This window comes from Mytilus trossulus, chromosome 5 (assembly GCF_036588685.1).
Source record: "Mytilus trossulus isolate FHL-02 chromosome 5, PNRI_Mtr1.1.1.hap1, whole genome shotgun sequence".
Lineage (NCBI taxonomy): Eukaryota > Metazoa > Mollusca > Bivalvia > Mytilida > Mytilidae > Mytilus > Mytilus trossulus.
The window spans coordinates 35,766,369-35,785,223 of NC_086377.1; the positions used below are offsets into that span (position 1 = coordinate 35,766,369).

Genomic DNA, 18,855 nt, shown 5'->3' on the forward strand with positions numbered 1-18,855 from the left:
ATATATTACAGATTATCATGTATTTCAAGTAAGGCTCTAACCTAATATTTGAATCTCTAATACAATGGTGGTTATATCAAAGAACAATGAGCATATAGTTACCTTTTATATTATATCTTGATTTAAAGTGTAAAATACGAACATTCTCTTGTGCAGATTTGTCTCAATGGCATTCATACCACAGCTTCTTAATTTTATATGTCATTAATTGATGTCCACAACTTTGGAAGATATTATCAAATGATTTATAGCTTAAAATGCTACATTAATACAAAGTTTAGTGTTTAAATGAGATACATGTATGATGATATAACATTAAAGAATATTAATAATGATTGTTTAAAAAAAACACGTTAATATCATAGTCCATGGACGATTCCAATTGTTTTCCATTTTTATTTTCCAGTTATTTCCCTCCAGCGCAACCTGAGCTTTTTAAGTTTATAAGCTTTTTTGTCTGCTTCGTTTTTCTTTCTGTACAAATTTGTTCCAGTAGCTTTAACTTTGCCTCCTTTGTTGAGACCCCTCGATACTACTTTGTCAGCAAAAGATCTTGTAATATTGCGTCTGCTGCCCTGGTCTGTATGGAAATAAAAATACAATATTATGTTAATGTAAAAAAAAAAGGAAAAACTTGTTTGGTATGATGGCATCGAATAGGAAGCGGGAGAGGGGTGCCGAACCCTTCAACAGTTTACTGGCCAAAAAAAGGTGAAACTAGCTACAATAATACGATTTTTTATATCATGCAGTGTATATAATTGAAGGGATATGATTATGTTCCTTTTTTCTTTAATTCATTGTTCTATAAGGGAATACTATTTTCAGAAAGAAGGTCTTTTAGGAAACGGCCAATAAATGAACATACTTATGCGACACATGTGAATATACTCTCCTGGAGCGCTTGATTTTAATTGTCCAATTTTTCTACGACGTTATTTATTGACAGCTGTACGCATGTCTATGTAATTAAATGTAGCTTGTATCGGTCTATTTTCTCTCTGTTACGTCTAATTTTTTTCAGTGTATACAATTGTTACATTTTTCTGTTTTAGTTTTCGGTTATCGTCTTCTATGTTTGAAGTCAACTACTGGAAATTTGAACGTTATATGTATCCCCCTTTCACGTAACACAGTAAAGTGCATTCCGTTTTCAGTCACAAAGTTTAATACAACAAGCATGGCAAGTACAGACATATAAATTTCATTAAAATTAACTTATGCATCCTTAATGAAGTCGCCTCTAAATTAAAAGTTGTTTTTCTCCAATTGTATAATAATAACCAGGATATGTGTTTTGTCCAAGGCTATAAAATATAAATTAAACCATACATTTGCCCTATTAAGAAGAAATCAATTGTGAAATGTATCTTCCCGAATGGCAGACAGCTTTAACAATAACATGTAAAGTTCAAAACCATTTGCCATCATGAAAATACTTTTACTTACTAAAGATATTCCAACAAAGATTGTAGCACTCACGTTCGTCCGAGCCATCACCACAATCATCCATACCATCGCATACCCAATCCCATAAAATACAGAAATTGTCATTAGCGCAGGAAAACTGATTACTTTCACAACCTGTAAATATTATCAAAATGTTTAGTTTCTAAATTTGTAAAATTCAAGACGCTTTTGCAGCTTCATAAATGCCAGATGTGAAAATGTACAGTACATAAATAATGGATATATAACTTAACTTACTTTTGACATGAGTTACAATTCAATAGAAAGGCTGTTGTTCACAATTTGTTACAGATAGAAAATTTCTTCAGTCATTTTATACATAACCTTATCAGAAGAAAATGGTATAGATGATTTAATATATTCTTTTAACATGTATCTGTAATCAAGCCGATGGTATGTTATGTATTAAATCATATACGACATGTTCTATCTACAGTGTAACAAAACCAATTCTTTAAAGGTAAATCAAGAAAAGCGCTAGGGACCCACGAAACTTATTAAGTGTGTTTTTCATTGTGAACTATCGCAACCTAATGAATTACGCAAGATATACTTACCCTTTAGGAATACCAGGTCAACTTTTTGGTTTTAGATTAAGGTAAATCTTATTTGGCGATTTTAGAGCTTATGGCATGCGCAAATGATTTTGATATTGATTGTACTTTGTTCATGGTAGGTTGTGTTTCTGTCATTTTCGAACTTCCGAATTCGAATGTGCCTTTGATATTTGTCTACTTTTTAAAGACCATTTTGGAATATATGGATGTAAAAAACCTAAAGTAAAATTGTATTCGATCTTTAAGAGTAAAAACCATGCAATTTTGAAATAGAAAAGGTTTCGCTGTTATTACCAGAACATCCCATGTCGTCTTCTCCTCTACTGCAATCAACCGAGCTATCACACTGATAACTCGAGTCAATACATTGTCCGTCTAAACATTCATACTGATCTTCAGTACAGCCTGGAAAAAAAATTGATTGATTGATGACTGTTTGAAAAAAAGAGATAAAAACATTATTGATTAAATAAAAAAATAGTATTGACTGTATTTTACAAAATTGTGCGTTTTAAAAAAAATATTAAGTAAACTATAATCATTGGATCTAATGATACACATTCTTCAAATTAGTGACATGTTAGGGAGACTGATAAATACTGTTAATTCAATAATATATACAATATATAAATGTATAATTCGGTAAGCTTTATAATCACAATTATTATATTTCTTATTCTAATTCATGTTCGTAATATTCTATTGCAACATGCACAGAATATGCATTTAATTTAATGAAACTTGAATTATTGTCAAACATTCCCAATACTAAAAAAGGAAAGAAGAGACTAGGTGCCAGAATAAAATATAAGTGGAAGAAAAACAGACCTCATGGCTTAAATCAAAATTGCTAAGAGACAACAGTCTACAAGAAAATTGCCAGTTAATTAAAGATTAGCAGGAACACTACCAAAACTCATAGAAAGCTTTGACATGATCAATGTTTCAAAATTTAATAGTGATACACATGCAATTCTGAATCAAAAAAGAAACCAACAAAAAACATATTTAATATCTAGTTCAGCTGATTCGTCTCGACATTTTAAGGAGTAACATTGCTTTGTTATAAGAGTTTTTTGCTCTAAATCTCCAATAGTATCCACTTTTCAAAAACAGAACTTACGTTGTGCGTTATTTTGTTACTTTAATATACGCTTAAAATTTAGATAGCATTTCGTAATAAAACAATGCTTTTATGGAAGGTTGGGTTTTATTTTTTTATATATTTTTGAGACACATATATTTAATATGAAGCCTCATTCTAAGCTTACGCTTTAGCTGGCTGAATTATGTAAGTCGTGGATTTGACTTCAGTTAGAAGCCAACACAATATTATTCAGTAAAAATTAGACTTAAATACAAATTTAAAGTGAAATACAAAATACAACGTACTGTACATCAATAAATGTGTTTATTAGAAATTCTTTAATAGTTATCAAAGGCACCAGGATTATAATTTAGTACGCCAGACGCGCGTTTCGTCTACATAAGACTCATCAGTGACGCTCATATCAAAATATTTATAAAGCCAAACAAGTACAAAGTTGAAGAGCATTGAAGATCCAAAATTCCAAAAAGTTGTGCCAAATACGGCTAAGGTAATCTATGCCTGGGATAAGAAATTCCTTAGTTTTTGGAAAAAAATCAAAGTTTTGTTTAACAGGAAATTTATAAAAATGACCACATTATTGATATTCATGTCAACACCGAAGTGTTGACTACTGGGCTGGTGATTCCCTCGGGGACGAAACGTCACATTGAAAAAAATCTGTATTTGTTGATTCTATAAGAATACAATTTTGACATTGAACATTTATAAATTAAGATATGTACAATGATAGTGTTAGTTCACTCGAAACGTGAGTTCAGATTCATGTCCTGGCACAAAAAAACAAACAAACCAAAAGATATTGATAGTTTAACTTCTATATTTATCCAGCAACTCAGGGACCTTATCACGCCTATGCAAAACAAATATTTCTTCAACATACTTTCCCATCTCTCATAAAATATGAATGGTCTGTACCTTAATGCTTATACATGACCATGATAGATTACAACTAAGTTTGGGTTGAAAGACTTTTATAAGGTAAGCATTTTGTTCACAGTATAATGCAAGCTGTTACTCAACGTGTGATTACTAATTACTCATAAATATACACAAAAACAATGTTTAAGCAACAGGAATTCAACACACTGAATTGTTTGAGAATCAAACAACTATTGATACTAAACTAACTACAATACACAAGATACATAGACAAAATAAATATTATAAACTATTCTTATACTAAGGCGAAATAAATGAAAAGATGTTGAATAACAAAGAGACGTGATAACAGTCTATGAAAATTAAAAACAAATATCAATATCTAGGGTGTATTTCGCGCTCCATGAATATAGAGTTGTATGTTTGTAAAAGACAACTGTTTTACCAAAAAATTGTAAAGAGGCTTTCTTAATTAATATACTTACACAAAGCTGTTCCCAAAAGCAGTCCAAATGCTAGTACTACCTTCATAGTCGTTTATGCGATACAGGACACTAAAAAGAGAACTGATGATATTAAAATGAGGATTACAAAAGAGGGACGAAAGATACCAGAGGGATAGTCAAACTCATTGATTGAAAATAAACTGACAACGCCATGGCTAAAAATAAAAAGACAAACAGACAAATAATAGTACAGAAGACACAACATAGAAAACTAAAGACTAAGCAACACGAACCCCACCAAAAACTTGGGGTGACCTCAGGTTCTCCGGAAGGGTGAGCAGATCTTGCTCCACATGTGGCACCCGTCGTATGTAATTATAACTCCGGTAAATAGTGTAATTCGGTAGGTCACATTCAAGAAAAGGGAAGGGTATTGTAGTTACGACATAAGAAACATATCCGATTATCAGTTAAATGGACAAACCTTTATTAAGTCCAACTGGTAAATGTTAGTATAAAAAATCTTCCGACATTTATTTTTGGTATAATTTGAGACTGAGGAATTCCTGACTTATTCCTGTACAGATACTTTTTAAAAGTACGCAATGGGTTATACTCAATTGGAAATACTGAGAAATACTGGGTTTTACTTGGTTTCAACCATGTAATACTCTGCGTAATTTAACAATAAGAAATACTGGCCTAAATCTTTAAGAGGATTTAATTTTAAAAAAGATATGTGAGACCACTAACATTTTAATTCATAAGGACTTATTATATAGTGTATCAATTTGAGAATGGCCAAGCAATACATACATGGTAAAGAGTGATTAGTTTTTATCGATAGATCTATACATTATCCTCCAAAATGTTCATGTTTTAATTAAATTTGAAAATAAAGATGCTTTTCGAAATGGTTTGAAATTCACGTGAATTTTGCGTGAAACTATTCATGTGATTTTCACGGAAAATCAGTGTAAGTGCGGTCCACGTTCAAGCTCACGAAGTGTATTTCGTTAAAGTTTGTTTGAGGTAAAAACAAGAATTTCCGGAGAACCAAACTTCCCAGTATAACAATGGTCAATTACAGATGTAATTAGCTATTATTTGTGGAGTCAACATTTAAAATTTAACAATGTCCTTAGACTATACTTAGAGGGCGCCCATCTTCATCTGTTGATAGGTCTCTTGAACGTTCAGTGAGCACTGAATTATCTATATGATATAAACATACATGATATTTAACTTTATTGTTTCAACCATGTAATACTCTGCGTAATTTAACAATAAGAAATACTGGCCTAAATCTTTAAGAGGATTTAATTTTAAAAAAGATATGTGAGACCACTAACATTTTAATTCATAAGGACTTATTATATAGTGTATCAATTTGAGAATGGCCAAGCAATACATACATGGTAAAGAGTGATTAGTTTTTATCGATAGATCTATACATTATCCTCCAAAATGTTCATGTTTTAATTAAATTTGAAAATAAAGATGCTTTTCGAAATGGTTTGAAATTCACGTGAATTTTGCGTGAAACAATTCATGTGATTTTCACGGAAAATCAGTGTAAGTGCGGTCCACGTTCAAGCTCACGAAGTGTATTTCGTTAAAGTTTGTTTGAGGTAAAAACAAGAATTTCCGGAGAACCAAACTTCCCAGTATAACAATGGTCAATTACAGATGTAATTAGCTATTATTTGTGGAGTCAACATTTAAAATTTAACAATGTCCTTAGACTATACTTAGAGGGCGCCCATCTTCATCTGTTGATAGGTCTCTTGAACGTTCAGTGAGCACTGAATTATCTATATGATATAAACATACATGATATTTAACTTTATTGAAATTAAATTATACGAACGATTTCGGAAGATATTAAAATAATTAAATACCGATTACAACATTGCAAATAAAATGTTTGTTTCAACAATCAAAATCATCTTAATCAAATACTTACATTTGTTTCACCTTGTAAACCAGACTATTGCTCAACTAACGCAACCTCTTCTTTTAAATGTTACAAAGTCAGGTTATGATTTAATTTGATTGGACACATTTTAAGTCGCAGTTAACAAATTTAAATAATAACCAAAAACTGCTGAATGTACATTTGTCTTTTTTTTTTATATTAAATTTGTTTTCAGAAACATGAACTGGATTGCACACACGTCAATTAAAGTTAATGGACGTGTATTATTTAACCCTGTCCTATTTGCACATTTCATGTTGTCTATCTTCAGACTAAATATAATATACGGAACTAAACAGACACATTTTCAGCAATACAGGATCACCAAAAAGAGATTGATCATGAATAGTATTAGAAGAGTGAATAGTTGTATCCCTGGTAGAATAGTCTATTATTGCAAACAAAAATCCATGTTTTTTTCAGAATAATTTTGTTCAAAACTTTCAGGAATCAGACCTCTAATATAATGATTGATGTCATCCTATTTTACATTCTCAGTGGAAAGACCAGTTTAGGAAATTGTCATTCTAGGTGTAAGATGGGATTTAATAGAATGTTTATACAGTTAATAAGGTTTTTTGGTGTAAAGTTTCGAATAGATTTATAAATGTATCACCTACATGGAAATATTGGTCACTAAGATTAATTGTTATAGCCATCTTGTTTGGCTATTGAAAGTAATCTTGATTGTACTTTTTGACCAAGTTTGTTAAATATGAAATGTAGTTGTCCAGTCGGAATTAGGCGTGTAATGATAGTGCCACGTTCTATGCACGTTATACATGTTATAGAACATTGCGATACCCCGTTGAGTTGTCCGTAGGTGGCCTGATACAAGACTTATGTTCTGCCTTGTCAACCTAGCTCATTTCTAGTGGCAGTCAAAATATCCTGCCGTTTGTCCTGGTATGTCTGCATTGCATAACCTACTATCAAATTATTTCTAAATGGTAGTTAGTCCTTTATACTCAAGAAAAGAAACTATAAGCAATTCATACAATATGTATGTTACGCAAGGTGAGACGACATGGATGGATTGCGAGAATGTTGGACTGCCACTGGCCTATCAATGTTAAATTGTACATGTTGTATAGGGACACACAATTTGCCTTGCATTACGCCAACTGATGATCTATCGAAGAGTTGTTAAAATGATCCTTTAATGTGCACAGCGATGACACTCTCTCTACATAAGGCATCAGATTTGACGTACCTATCACTGGTTATTAACGTTTAGTCTTTAACAGTCATGTTGATCACAACATCACCTGAAAAATCTTCAACGGAATTTTATTAACTTTTCTTTGTTGTTTAATTTCAAAACTATACATAGTTGCTTCTCTATTTGTGTTTTCCAAAGCGAAAAAAGTATTTGAAATAGGAAGTTGTATTTTATTATATACATGTACGTTAATATTCACATTAGAAACCATGAATATTCCTTTCAGTATAATTAATATATGGAAATTAAAATGACTCATAGATGTATAATATAAAATATGTAGGACTAAAGATTCCTCATCTGAAGCATATGTATTTTGTTTTAATTAACAAAATCGCATATTTCTCTCAGCACAAATGCACTGATTTATGTATCGTTACATTAAAACGTAATTATTCTTGATTAAAAGTAAAAGATTTACAACTAGCCATGATAATTGATTGATCGTTGATTGCTTACGGGTTAATGTCAAGACAGATATGTTGTACGTGACCAGTATCTTGCTCAAGACAGTCATACTATTGCATATTTAAATGTCAATACTCCAGAAAAAAACCCATATAAGAATAAATAAAACTGTCATGACAGAACCGGTGTACCGACACAGTCAGACCACCTTAATATGAATATATCACTTGTAAAACAAATATTAGAAACCACAATTTCAACTCCTTTTTTTTAATTCGCTAAGATTGGTAAGGAATATACATATGCACAGTTGGTTCAAAATTATGATAATGTATCCGGCAAGATAAGAGACTCTTATCCACATCTATAATTATAAAATATTGATTTCTCTCGTATTCTATCGGTAGAAAAACGAATTAAGGCAGGTAAAGTAGGGGTGGGTGTAACACTAGATGAAGTAATTTGGTTTTTATTCAAATTTAGTGAAACCTGTTTTCAGAGTTCACTTAAGGGAGAGGAAAAAAAAGTAGTTTCATAAGACAGGTGGTCTTTTAATACAGGTTCAATCTGTATGAAATGCACTACAGAAAAATCTAAAATAAATGGTCTTATTACACAGGTTTTTGCTTAATACACATTTTTATATTTTAAAAGGTTTTAAGCTGCCAGAGTCTAACATTACCTTCTGTGTCTTGTTTTAAAAAGGCAGAATATTCAAGGCTCCAAAACATTCGAGGATATTATTGATGAAGATATTGAACCATGCTGTCCGAGTTAAGAGTTCACCGCCATACAATCACCCGATCTAGTTTAAGTGAAGCAGTCAATAGAATATTTATCTTTATACAAACACATTGCGTGATTTCATTTTATAAGGATGCATGAGGTTTTAAAAATGCTGTTTTCCTTTTGTTTATCCTTGTATTTATGCTGTACTTATTTGTACTTTACCGAAAAAGTTTATACTAGCATGGCATTATGTTTTATTGTACTACCAAAACCAAAACACTTTTTTTGCGTCTTTGTGAGATTTATTTCTTATACTGTATGTACTATCAACTACAAAAACTTTTGTTTTTTGGGGCCTTTGTCAGATTTATTGGTGTCTTTTGTTTGAATTTTTTGTCTATTGTGTTGTACGTCTGTTATATTTGTTTACTCGGTTTTAGCTGCTGGATCAAAATTATTGTTATGTCTTTTTTGCTCACTCACATTAGTCGACAAAGCGCAAAACTAGACAACTGTCATACAAAAGGTTTGTTGTTAGCAATAAAACCAAGTTTAGACCACCATTTTCTTGGAAAATGCCTGTACCAAATCAGCATACAGTTACATTCCATTTGGTCCGAATGTTAACATATATTTATAGTCTAACGTTCGATTTTGTAATGTTGTATGGACTTCCCCCTTTTTGAGTTGACCTTGGAGTTCGGTATTTTGTAAAAACTTTTTTCCAGTGGGACATTGACGTCACAATAACTTTTGCACCACATGGCTGTCAATTTAAAATAAACATCATTGCCGATTTAACGCCCCAATCAAGTTATATACCACCTTCTACCTAAACATATCTTGGATTTATGAATACAGAAAATATTGTAGTTTATAGAAAGTGCTATTTCCTGTTTTTTTGAGTTTGAACTTACATGAGCACCATGGAGGGTGCCATAGGTAGTGTAGTATCTACTTAGCCTTCAGGAGCACATGAGATCCAACCCAGTTGTTGGTAGAGTTCGTGTTGCTCATTTGTGAGTTTTTCTGGCTAATTTGTACATGTCATCAGAATTTATAAACCTATTTTATTATGTCTACACCGTAAATTATACTTTTTCAGATTAATTTACCAACATTTAAATAAGCACGGATAGTTTCTTAATTTATGTGGTTTTAAATCAATGTCAACATTCATAGTATCAAATCTCCCGACGTAACATATTTAAGTGAATAAAAAATGAAAACAACACTTAATAATTTTCCTGCGTCCGAATCGTTATGAATTCGACAATACATTGTAAGCTAAAGGTATTTTCACACTATTAGAAAAAAGAATGGAAATGGGTACGTAAACCATGAAACAAGTCAAATGCATTAGTTGTCAGCAATTTGGACAAAATTCCATTGAAATTGTTTATCGATATTTCCTTACGTTTGTTAATTATCTGTTTCAAATTAAGACATATATGGATCCGATTTAAATTAATGGATAACAAAGAAGGTATAATAGATATAGCTGTCATTTGTGAAAATTCATAAAAAAGATCAATCAAGGTAACAAACTCAAATGGGGATATCGCTTGGAGTCCAAAAGGCGCGAGACCGGTTGCATGGCAGTAAAAGCGTCGTCTACCATACATGCACCAAACGCGTGCGAACCCACAACCCATCAAAATGGCACAATCGGAAATATAAAACAATCGTTAAAATAACAGATTAATCGACTACTCTGGTATCTAAAGATCTAGGATAGCAAAGACATATCCTTAGTGGGTTGACGTATATATATGTATCGGCCAATTCGTGATGTTAACTTATATAATTACTGTTCAGACGGAAACACTAAAAGCAAACACAAATGTATTATACAGTTATTACAGGGTTTAACAATTTAATTGAACCAATATTGATCTGTAACATTTATAGATTCAATACTTTAATAATAATAATAAAAACAAATAATCACATTCATAATATTACTACTACTACTACTACTACTAATAATAATAATAATAGTAATAATATTGCTAATAAAAAGTAAAAAAAAGAGTAAGATGTCCTTGAAAATGTCTTACAACATCCTTCATTTCGCGTAATAAGTCATAAGTTCGCCATCTTTCCACGTGTAGGCTTGGTCTGGCATGTAAATCCAGAATTCATGTTCTATCCTGAATATGGGGTAATTTATCTAAATTTAAATATTTTACTTTTAAGAATGTCGATCAAGGATGATATGGTTAAACATGTATTGACAAACTTTGTTGTTAACGCACCTGTTTTCAAAAATATTTTGTAATATACTTGATGTGTATAAGATGCATATACAAGTTTATGATTGTATATCATTAATATTTTTAAAATGAAAATATGTTTTTACACGTTTTGTTTATTTTTCCACACCGGTTTTCTAAACTGTATCGTCATATGTTTGATTGGTAATACAATGCATGATGTAGCATGAGGTCAACATGTCTTTACGTGTTAAATAACAAAACAAGGATTTTCAATATTGAATGATGAATCAATTTAGATATATATCTAACTTTAAATGACATCAAAATTTACAATATCACGCTTTGCCGAACGTGTATATGTCTTACATAATATTTTGTATGAAATGATTTATTGTGAACAAAAATGAATATAATTCATGGTCGCTTTTCGGAAACGTGTAAATTTTAACAAGCCATAAACTCGTATTTTATAAGTCAATGATTTCATTCTGGTGATATACAAGTTCTTTTGAAATCTGAACAATAAAAAAGAAAAAAAACATACGATAATAAGAGTACATAAGTATGTTAGAAACCATGATGTATATCTTAAAGAAGACGTGTGTCGTGCTTGTGTTTTTTTTTCAATTTTTTCAGACAATATTAATATTGCATGCACTTGCCACAACAGTTTCTGATTTACAAGTGTTAAGTTTTGGTTGATTTCTACTATGCAATTAATGTTCATTAATGTGTAGTGTTATCATTATCTCTGTTTCATTTACAATATAATTTATGTAATGTAACTCCTAAAACATTTATGATCAATTCATTGATATTTTAATGGACTTGAACTGGACCAAATTATCGTCATACATCTAAATTAGATAGTGGACGATAGTTTAGTTCCTTTTACGTTCATTATAATATTAATGAATGCTTGCTGTCTGGTCATTATAGACGATCTTTCATTCTATTGTACAAATTTGGTGTAAATAGGAATATCTAAAAAAAAAAAAAAAATATCTTGTGTTTCATTTAAATAAATGTTTGAATTTTGTTGATATTTGCATATCACATTTTGAAAATGATTTAGAAGTATTTAAAAGTTATATAACAGGCCTATTTCTACATTAAGGAACGCAGCTAAATTACTTTTAAAGCAGATTGTAGTCGTACCAGTCGACACAGAAACCAATAATGTGATGTTGGTATGACGGAAACAATACACAGAAGTTCTTAAGAATTAAATTATAAATACTGATCATTAAGGTCTGTGCTCTCTACAGAAAATTCGAAATGTCGTTTCATCTCCGCCTCTTGCAAGGTTTCTTCAACTAATCTTTCAGTGCCTTTTACTAGTTCCTCAAATACCATCAAATATCTTATTTAAGATGGTTCACCAGAATGTCTAGTTGTATCCTCTGTATTTCAGAACTATATACTGAGAAGTCTGGTCTCAAGATGACTTTAGAAAAAAAAAACAAAGATGGTATCGATTGGAAAAAGGAGTACAACCAACATACAATGATTGTAAACTGGGGATGGGATTGGGCTTCCAGCAGATGTACGCTCCCGGGTATCAAATATTATGCAGTTTAACAAGAAATGGAATATTTAGATTATGGAACTAAATTTTTAAAAATAGACTGAAATAACTATTAAGAGTTTGTCAAACAAATACATTTGCACAACTTTTTGGAGATTTGGGTCTTCAACTTAATACTTGCTTTGCTTTCTAACTTTGTTGATCTGAGCGTCACTGATGAGTCTTATGTAGACGAAACGCGCGTCTGGCGTATCAAATTATAAACCTGGTACCTTTTATAACTATTATCGTAGTATATACAGACATAGATATAACATCTTTTCAAACCACGGGGAAATAATGATTTACTATAAAATGGGGATTTATCAAAGTCTTACATACTTTGAACTATGAAACACTTTTGTTGAAAAGACTTAATGTTTAGTCTGTACTAAAAAAGCAACGACTAACAGTATTTTACATTCAAATTCGATTTGTAACACGGCAAGTTTATTTTAAAAAGCTACATTACGGTTTGTTTAAGGTTATTTAATTGGGAAAACTGTAAAACAACCTATGTTCCCGTTTTGCCCTTTTTAGCCAAAAATGCCGCAAATTATTTTCTTGATTATCTTAATTTGAAAAAGAATTCACAACACACAGTCGGAAAAACATGATTCACTCATTAGTTGTAATTTGCTGGTATCGGTACTTTGTGTCTTTTGTCTTTCTATTATTATTTTTTGTTTTGTTTTTTTATTGTTGTTCTGATGAGTCAAGCCAATTTAAATTGAATTTTACAGTATGGTCCGAGACCACCATTGTCGTCCCTTGATTTTCGTTGTTCACAAATATAGTCCCTAGTGTTCACAGTGGGTTACTTGCCATTAATTTTTATACCCCTTTTAAATTTATTTCTCCATGTTCAATGCCTCAAATTGCAAGTAGGAGGATGAAATTACACTGTAAAAAAAATTGGGTCCAGAATTTTAAAGGAAAGTAGTGATTTGGTCCACCTGAAAAAAGGTTGAAAATGAGCACTTCGGAAGCTGTCAAAAGATTTCAAGACGCCCTAAAGATAAAATTGTCCATATTTTGAGTTAGAGACGATGAAGTTTTCTATAATTTTGATATAATTTGTCCCAAAAGCAGTACAACACACTGTAAAATTTTTTTTTTTAATTTTCATTTATGTTGTAAAAGAAATGCACTACGAATTAATTGTGTTCTCGGACCAGTATGTTCTTATGTTGTGCTTTTGCACCACATCCCGCTATTGATCGCTCTCTTACATAGTTTCCTCCATCTCACGTTTTTTATCGATTCATTTTACTATTGAGGTGCTAATTTACGTAAGTCCGTAAACGTTATGTTTTAGCATTACTCTTTGAAAATTAAATAGGAGATATAAGGAAAGAGGTATGACACACTTTCTCTGTAATCCTGATTCTTGTTCTGTCATTCATAGCGTCAAGATTTGGGTGTCTATTTAATTATCATGATTATCGAACACTTTTTCCAATTTTTTTAACATGTTTCTTATTGTAATCGGCGTTAAGTTTTTCTATTTTGAAGTCATTTTGATATAAAATTATCAATTTTAAATGTGTTTTTAAATTCATAGACGGACGTCAATAAACAAAACGAAATAATATGTAAAGGATATTTTTGAATAAATACTTATAATTTGCCGCAATACCTAGCATATTGATTAAATGTTAAGTACAACATGCAGTATGTTATAATGTTATATGTGGCTGACATTTTTTTCAAAGAATAAAAAATACAATGGTAAAAAAACCCGCTTTGAAGTTTAAAGCAAACAGACAACAAACAGTTTCGTCTTACACGAGTAAAGGTCAAATAGTATAGACCTATATTCACTCAAACTTCTCCGGTCTAGTATTGGAGAAGGATAATTTGTTTTATACCCAATCACGTCTGATTGAGATGCTTACATTCATTAAATGCATTACCCAGTCTTTGAACAGTGTAATACACATTTAATGTTTGTAGTTGTCCCTTTGAACCCTTTGCCCGCAGTACATGTTTAATTGACTAAATATTAAATACTATATGTAGTATGCTATCGTTTTAAATATGGCACTCGACTTGAGATAGCTATTGCAAGTTCATTCTAGTCGACATCAAAGCTTATGGTAATCCGAGTAAACAGTACTTTAGTACTTTAATTTATCTTGTGGTTTGTTTGAAAAATCGCTAAATGACCTCTCTTTCAATATGTATTTTCGACGATGAAATAGTCTTACTGATAATTAAGAAGTTTAATTAATAATAAATAATAACTTGTGTATGGTGTCTGTTAAATCTTAAAACAAAATGCTTTTTGCATTTATCTGATATGAAGTTGAACTTAAAAACAACTCTTTTTTTTTATAATCGCATAACGACATAAAAAATGTAAAATCAAAAAAGCTTGAAACTAACTAAAATTTTCTGATTTGTGTAGTTCGCTCTTACAATAATACTACATTTGTTTGTATAAATGACTGTCGTCTTAAATGAAGATATTGAAAATTTTCTAGTATTTAACCACTGTATGTTGTATCGAAAGGTAATACATCTTTCTATGTTGTAATATTACACTACTGTTTCAGGTAAGGGTAAATGTTGGCGCCTGTTAAAACGTTTAAACCTGCTACATTTGTTTGCACCTGTCCTAAGTCAGGAACCTGTTGTTCAGTGGTTGTTATTTGTAGATGTAGTTCATAAGAGTTTCTCGTTTCTCGTTTTTTATATAGATTATACCGTTGGTTTTGCTGTTTGAATTGTTTTACACTCGTCATTTTAGGGCCCTTTATAGCTTGCTATTTGGTGTAAGCCAAGGCACCGTGTTGAAAGCCGTATTTTGACCTATAATTGTTTACTTTTTACACATTGTGACTTGGATGGAGATTTGTCTCACTGACACTCATACTACATCTTCCTATTTCTATATATAAGCATTTATCAGTCATTTTATTCAAATTTATAGTTTGAATGTTTGATATTTTAAAGTGTTGATAAATTCTTATGCATGTTGATCTTTTGTAATAGGTTGCACTAGTAGCACGATTTTAGTCTGAAACGGTCGTTTTGGTCTGATCACATCTTGATTGACTGGATTTACCGCTAGAGGAAATCGTCGAGACTTTTTAGACCGTTAAGACTCCGTTACGATCGATAGCCGCATCAGGTAAATCAGTTCGTTAAGGCAAGTCCATACGGAAAAGACTGAATCGTCTAGCGGACTGTTTGGACCCGTTAAGACAGTGTCAGACCAAACCAGACCATGGATTCAAAATTACGTTAAGATATTGACAGACCGTGTTCAGTCCTGTTCCGATTTTATTAATTTGGACAAAAAACGGGTAAAACTTTCCCAGTGGTTATCAGGGGTTGCTCCCCTTTTAAGAATAAAATTAAAATTAAAAAGAAGACGGTTTATGTTAACTGAAAGTTTGCCATGCTTTAATTAAATAAAGAAAATAATCAATTCTAATTCATACCTCTTCCTATTTACCAATCATTTGGCTGTTGTCTGCTCTTTGGTTGTTTTGTCTCTTTCACACATTCCCCGTTTCCATTCTCAATTTCATCTTTTTTTTAAAAATTTATTGTATATGCCAGAAAATGTATTAGCCCAGTTTAAATGAAAATAAAGAGAATAAGGATATTGTTGAAGAGAAATTACATTTCCGTTTGGAATTGGCCTCAGGTGTTTTTTGAAGTTTGATATCCAACTTCTTAATCCGCAATCCACATATCCTCGACAAACTTGTATATTGTATATTATCATGCTCATGTGACCATCAGGGACTGTGATAAATATGTTATGGTTTAAACTCTGTCAAAACCAAAATGATTGAATATATATATATCTAATTTAAATTCATTCATGCATGCAGTAATAAAACAAAATCATTTCTTTTAATTTATGATAGCTGCAAGTGATAACAATTGTCCAATCTTATAGCCATTGTTCATTATAGATAAGATTTAGGATTTTGTCACTGTTTTCATTCAAGTTGCCGAACCGGGCGAGCCACACCCAGTTTTTTTTTGTATTGTGTTATTTACCCTAAGAGGTACATTATTGGCAAATTTGGTGATTCTACGACAAAAAAAAGTGTGGTTCCAATTTGCACTTATGAGAAATGCAAATTAATCCAAGAACATGTTATAGGAAAAAATAATAAAAATAGTTACATTAATATACACATTATATTTTTTTTCGTATTCTTATTTATAATATATTATTGTCTAAAGTAATTTGCTACTCTGGAAAAATATTAATTAAGATTATTATTATTAATAATGTTAATAATCCGAAAAATTAAAATAAAAAGAACTTCGATTTCAACCAATGAAATGTCGCACACCATTCATTCACACCATTCCCGATTGCACGTTACACGATCACACCATTCCTCATACACCATTACACCATTCCCCTTATACCATAAACCATAGCACCATACACCTTACACCATTACACCATACACGTTATTTTTGGAAAGTTTACACCATCTAAGGGCTGTAGTGGTTAGTTCGTATAATAAGTCAACGTTCGGTATAAGCCAGGGACTCATGTTTTACACAAGGAACGGTGAAAACTAAAGACATCCAAAACCTTTGATTTTTAAAAACATGGAAGAATTTTATTGCCAGTCAGCCAATTGTTGTACAACTAAATAATATTTTTGACTTATTGGCACTCACACCACAATGCACAACTTCTTATAAGCGTGATTTTTTAATCAGCGTGCGCCACTCGGCACGTGACCAACGGCTTAATGCAAATTCCCAATCATCACAATAAAAAGGGTGAAACAGCTTGTATACTTTGAGCTTTCAAACTAAATGGTAACCCCAACCCCCAACATAGAATGGTTCAAATTTTGAGTTGGAGCCGTTAGATTGCTCTATAATTTGATATTATTTGTCACGGTGGATCCAGGGGGGGGGGGGGGGGGGTATGTTCCGGGGATTGGACCCTCCTTTTTATGGCCGATCAATGCATTTGAATGGGAGTATATACTAGTAATTGGACCCCCCCACTTTACTCTGGGTTGGGACCCCCTTTTTAAAATGGCTGGATCCGCGCCAGATTGCAGTACACTGCACTGTGAGTATTTGTTAGATAATCACGCGCGATTTTATCATTTAAAGGAAATGCTTCACGAAATAACTAAGATCAGTTTATTTGTACTCGTAACAAAAAGGAGAAAAGATGGCTCTCTTCAATTGTGTCTAGTTACCAAAATAAATCAAAATTTAATTCTCTGACAATGCACATGGTGATATATTGTATATGTCATTCCAACACTTACACTTGTTCTTTTATTTGTGTGGCTATTTAATGACCATTTTAATTCAAAGCTTGGATTTGCATCCTTCATTTTCAAATACTCCAGAATATCTACAAACATATCAGAGTAAGTAATTAAAGTTGTGTGTTAAACGTCAATGCGAAAGCAAAAAATCCATAAATAAATTTAGAGGGCACATATGTTTCTTTCGTCTGACAGCAGGTATACACCACAGTTATCGTAAATTATAGAAACATATAAAAAAAATCGAAAAAAAACCATTATGTTTTTTAAAACAAAACAAAGAAAATAACTGATAAGTGCGGGTAATCCATGCGCCTTGCCTCCCTGATGTTTCGATATTTTAAAAAATTAATTATTCTTTTATCCATTTTAACACGTGAAAACTACACCAGTGAGTTCCATATATGTCATAAACTTACAGCTGGTCCTGAATATGCATGAAGTATTTGCCACTGGACTTTAAACAACCAACAATCAATCACACTACAACTTATAGTATATATAGTTGCGAAATACAAAACGTATATCATAATTTTATAATTAGCCAAATAAATAGAATACAATGATACACACTACTTTATATAACTGACACAATTTAAAGGAATACTCTCTAAACTATAGAAGTAGAGAAGCGAACAGTTCCTTTTGAATAGTAAACAAACTTCAGAACAGTACATGTTTTTTAATGGTTTTCTATGCGGCGTTCAAATATTTTGCATGGTCTTTTAGTGTTTAGACATTTATGACATTGTAAGAACCTTTAACGTATAATAGTTTATAATTCGTTATTTTGCTCAATATAAGAAAAACAAACACATGTATATTAAAAACTGACGGTAAGAAATCACTAGTACGTATATACACAAATTCATTAATTCTTTATGAACGTTTAGCCCTACGGCACCTTTTTTTTTATTAAGAATGATGATGAGAGTAATTGTAAAATATAATAGGCATATACTTTCTTACGTTATGGATCATTGATTTTGTTAC

At 31.5% G+C, this 18,855-nt stretch overlaps 1 protein-coding gene across 1 annotated transcript; it reads right to left on the reverse strand.

Annotated features, from left to right (window-relative positions):
* Nucleotides 1-379: 379 nt before the first annotated feature.
* Nucleotides 380-6,482, reverse strand: LOC134718805 (vitellogenin receptor-like). Its single transcript, XM_063581535.1, has 5 exons — nt 6,430-6,482; nt 4,503-4,571; nt 2,322-2,432; nt 1,450-1,584; nt 380-580 (listed from the first exon to the last, which is right to left on the reverse strand). The coding sequence occupies exons 2-5, from the start codon at nt 4,546-4,548 to the stop codon at nt 396-398; spliced, it is 477 nt and encodes a 158-aa protein (XP_063437605.1). The 5' UTR covers nt 4,549-4,571; nt 6,430-6,482; the 3' UTR covers nt 380-395.
* Between the last annotated feature and the right edge of the window lie 12,373 nt (nt 6,483-18,855).

Bases quoted from the DNA above. Each gene is read 5' to 3' on its own strand.
- LOC134718805 (XM_063581535.1), bottom strand. From the start codon at position 4,548: ATGAAGGTAGTACTAGCATTTGGACTGCTTTTGGGAACAGCTTTGT. The intron at 2,433-4,502 runs GTAAGTATATTA...TTTTTTTTCCAG, and splicing joins GCTTTTGGGAACAGCTTTGT to GCTGTACTGAAGATCAGTAT. The intron at 1,585-2,321 runs GTAATAACAGCG...TAATATTTACAG, and splicing joins AGACGACATGGGATGTTCTG to GTTGTGAAAGTAATCAGTTT.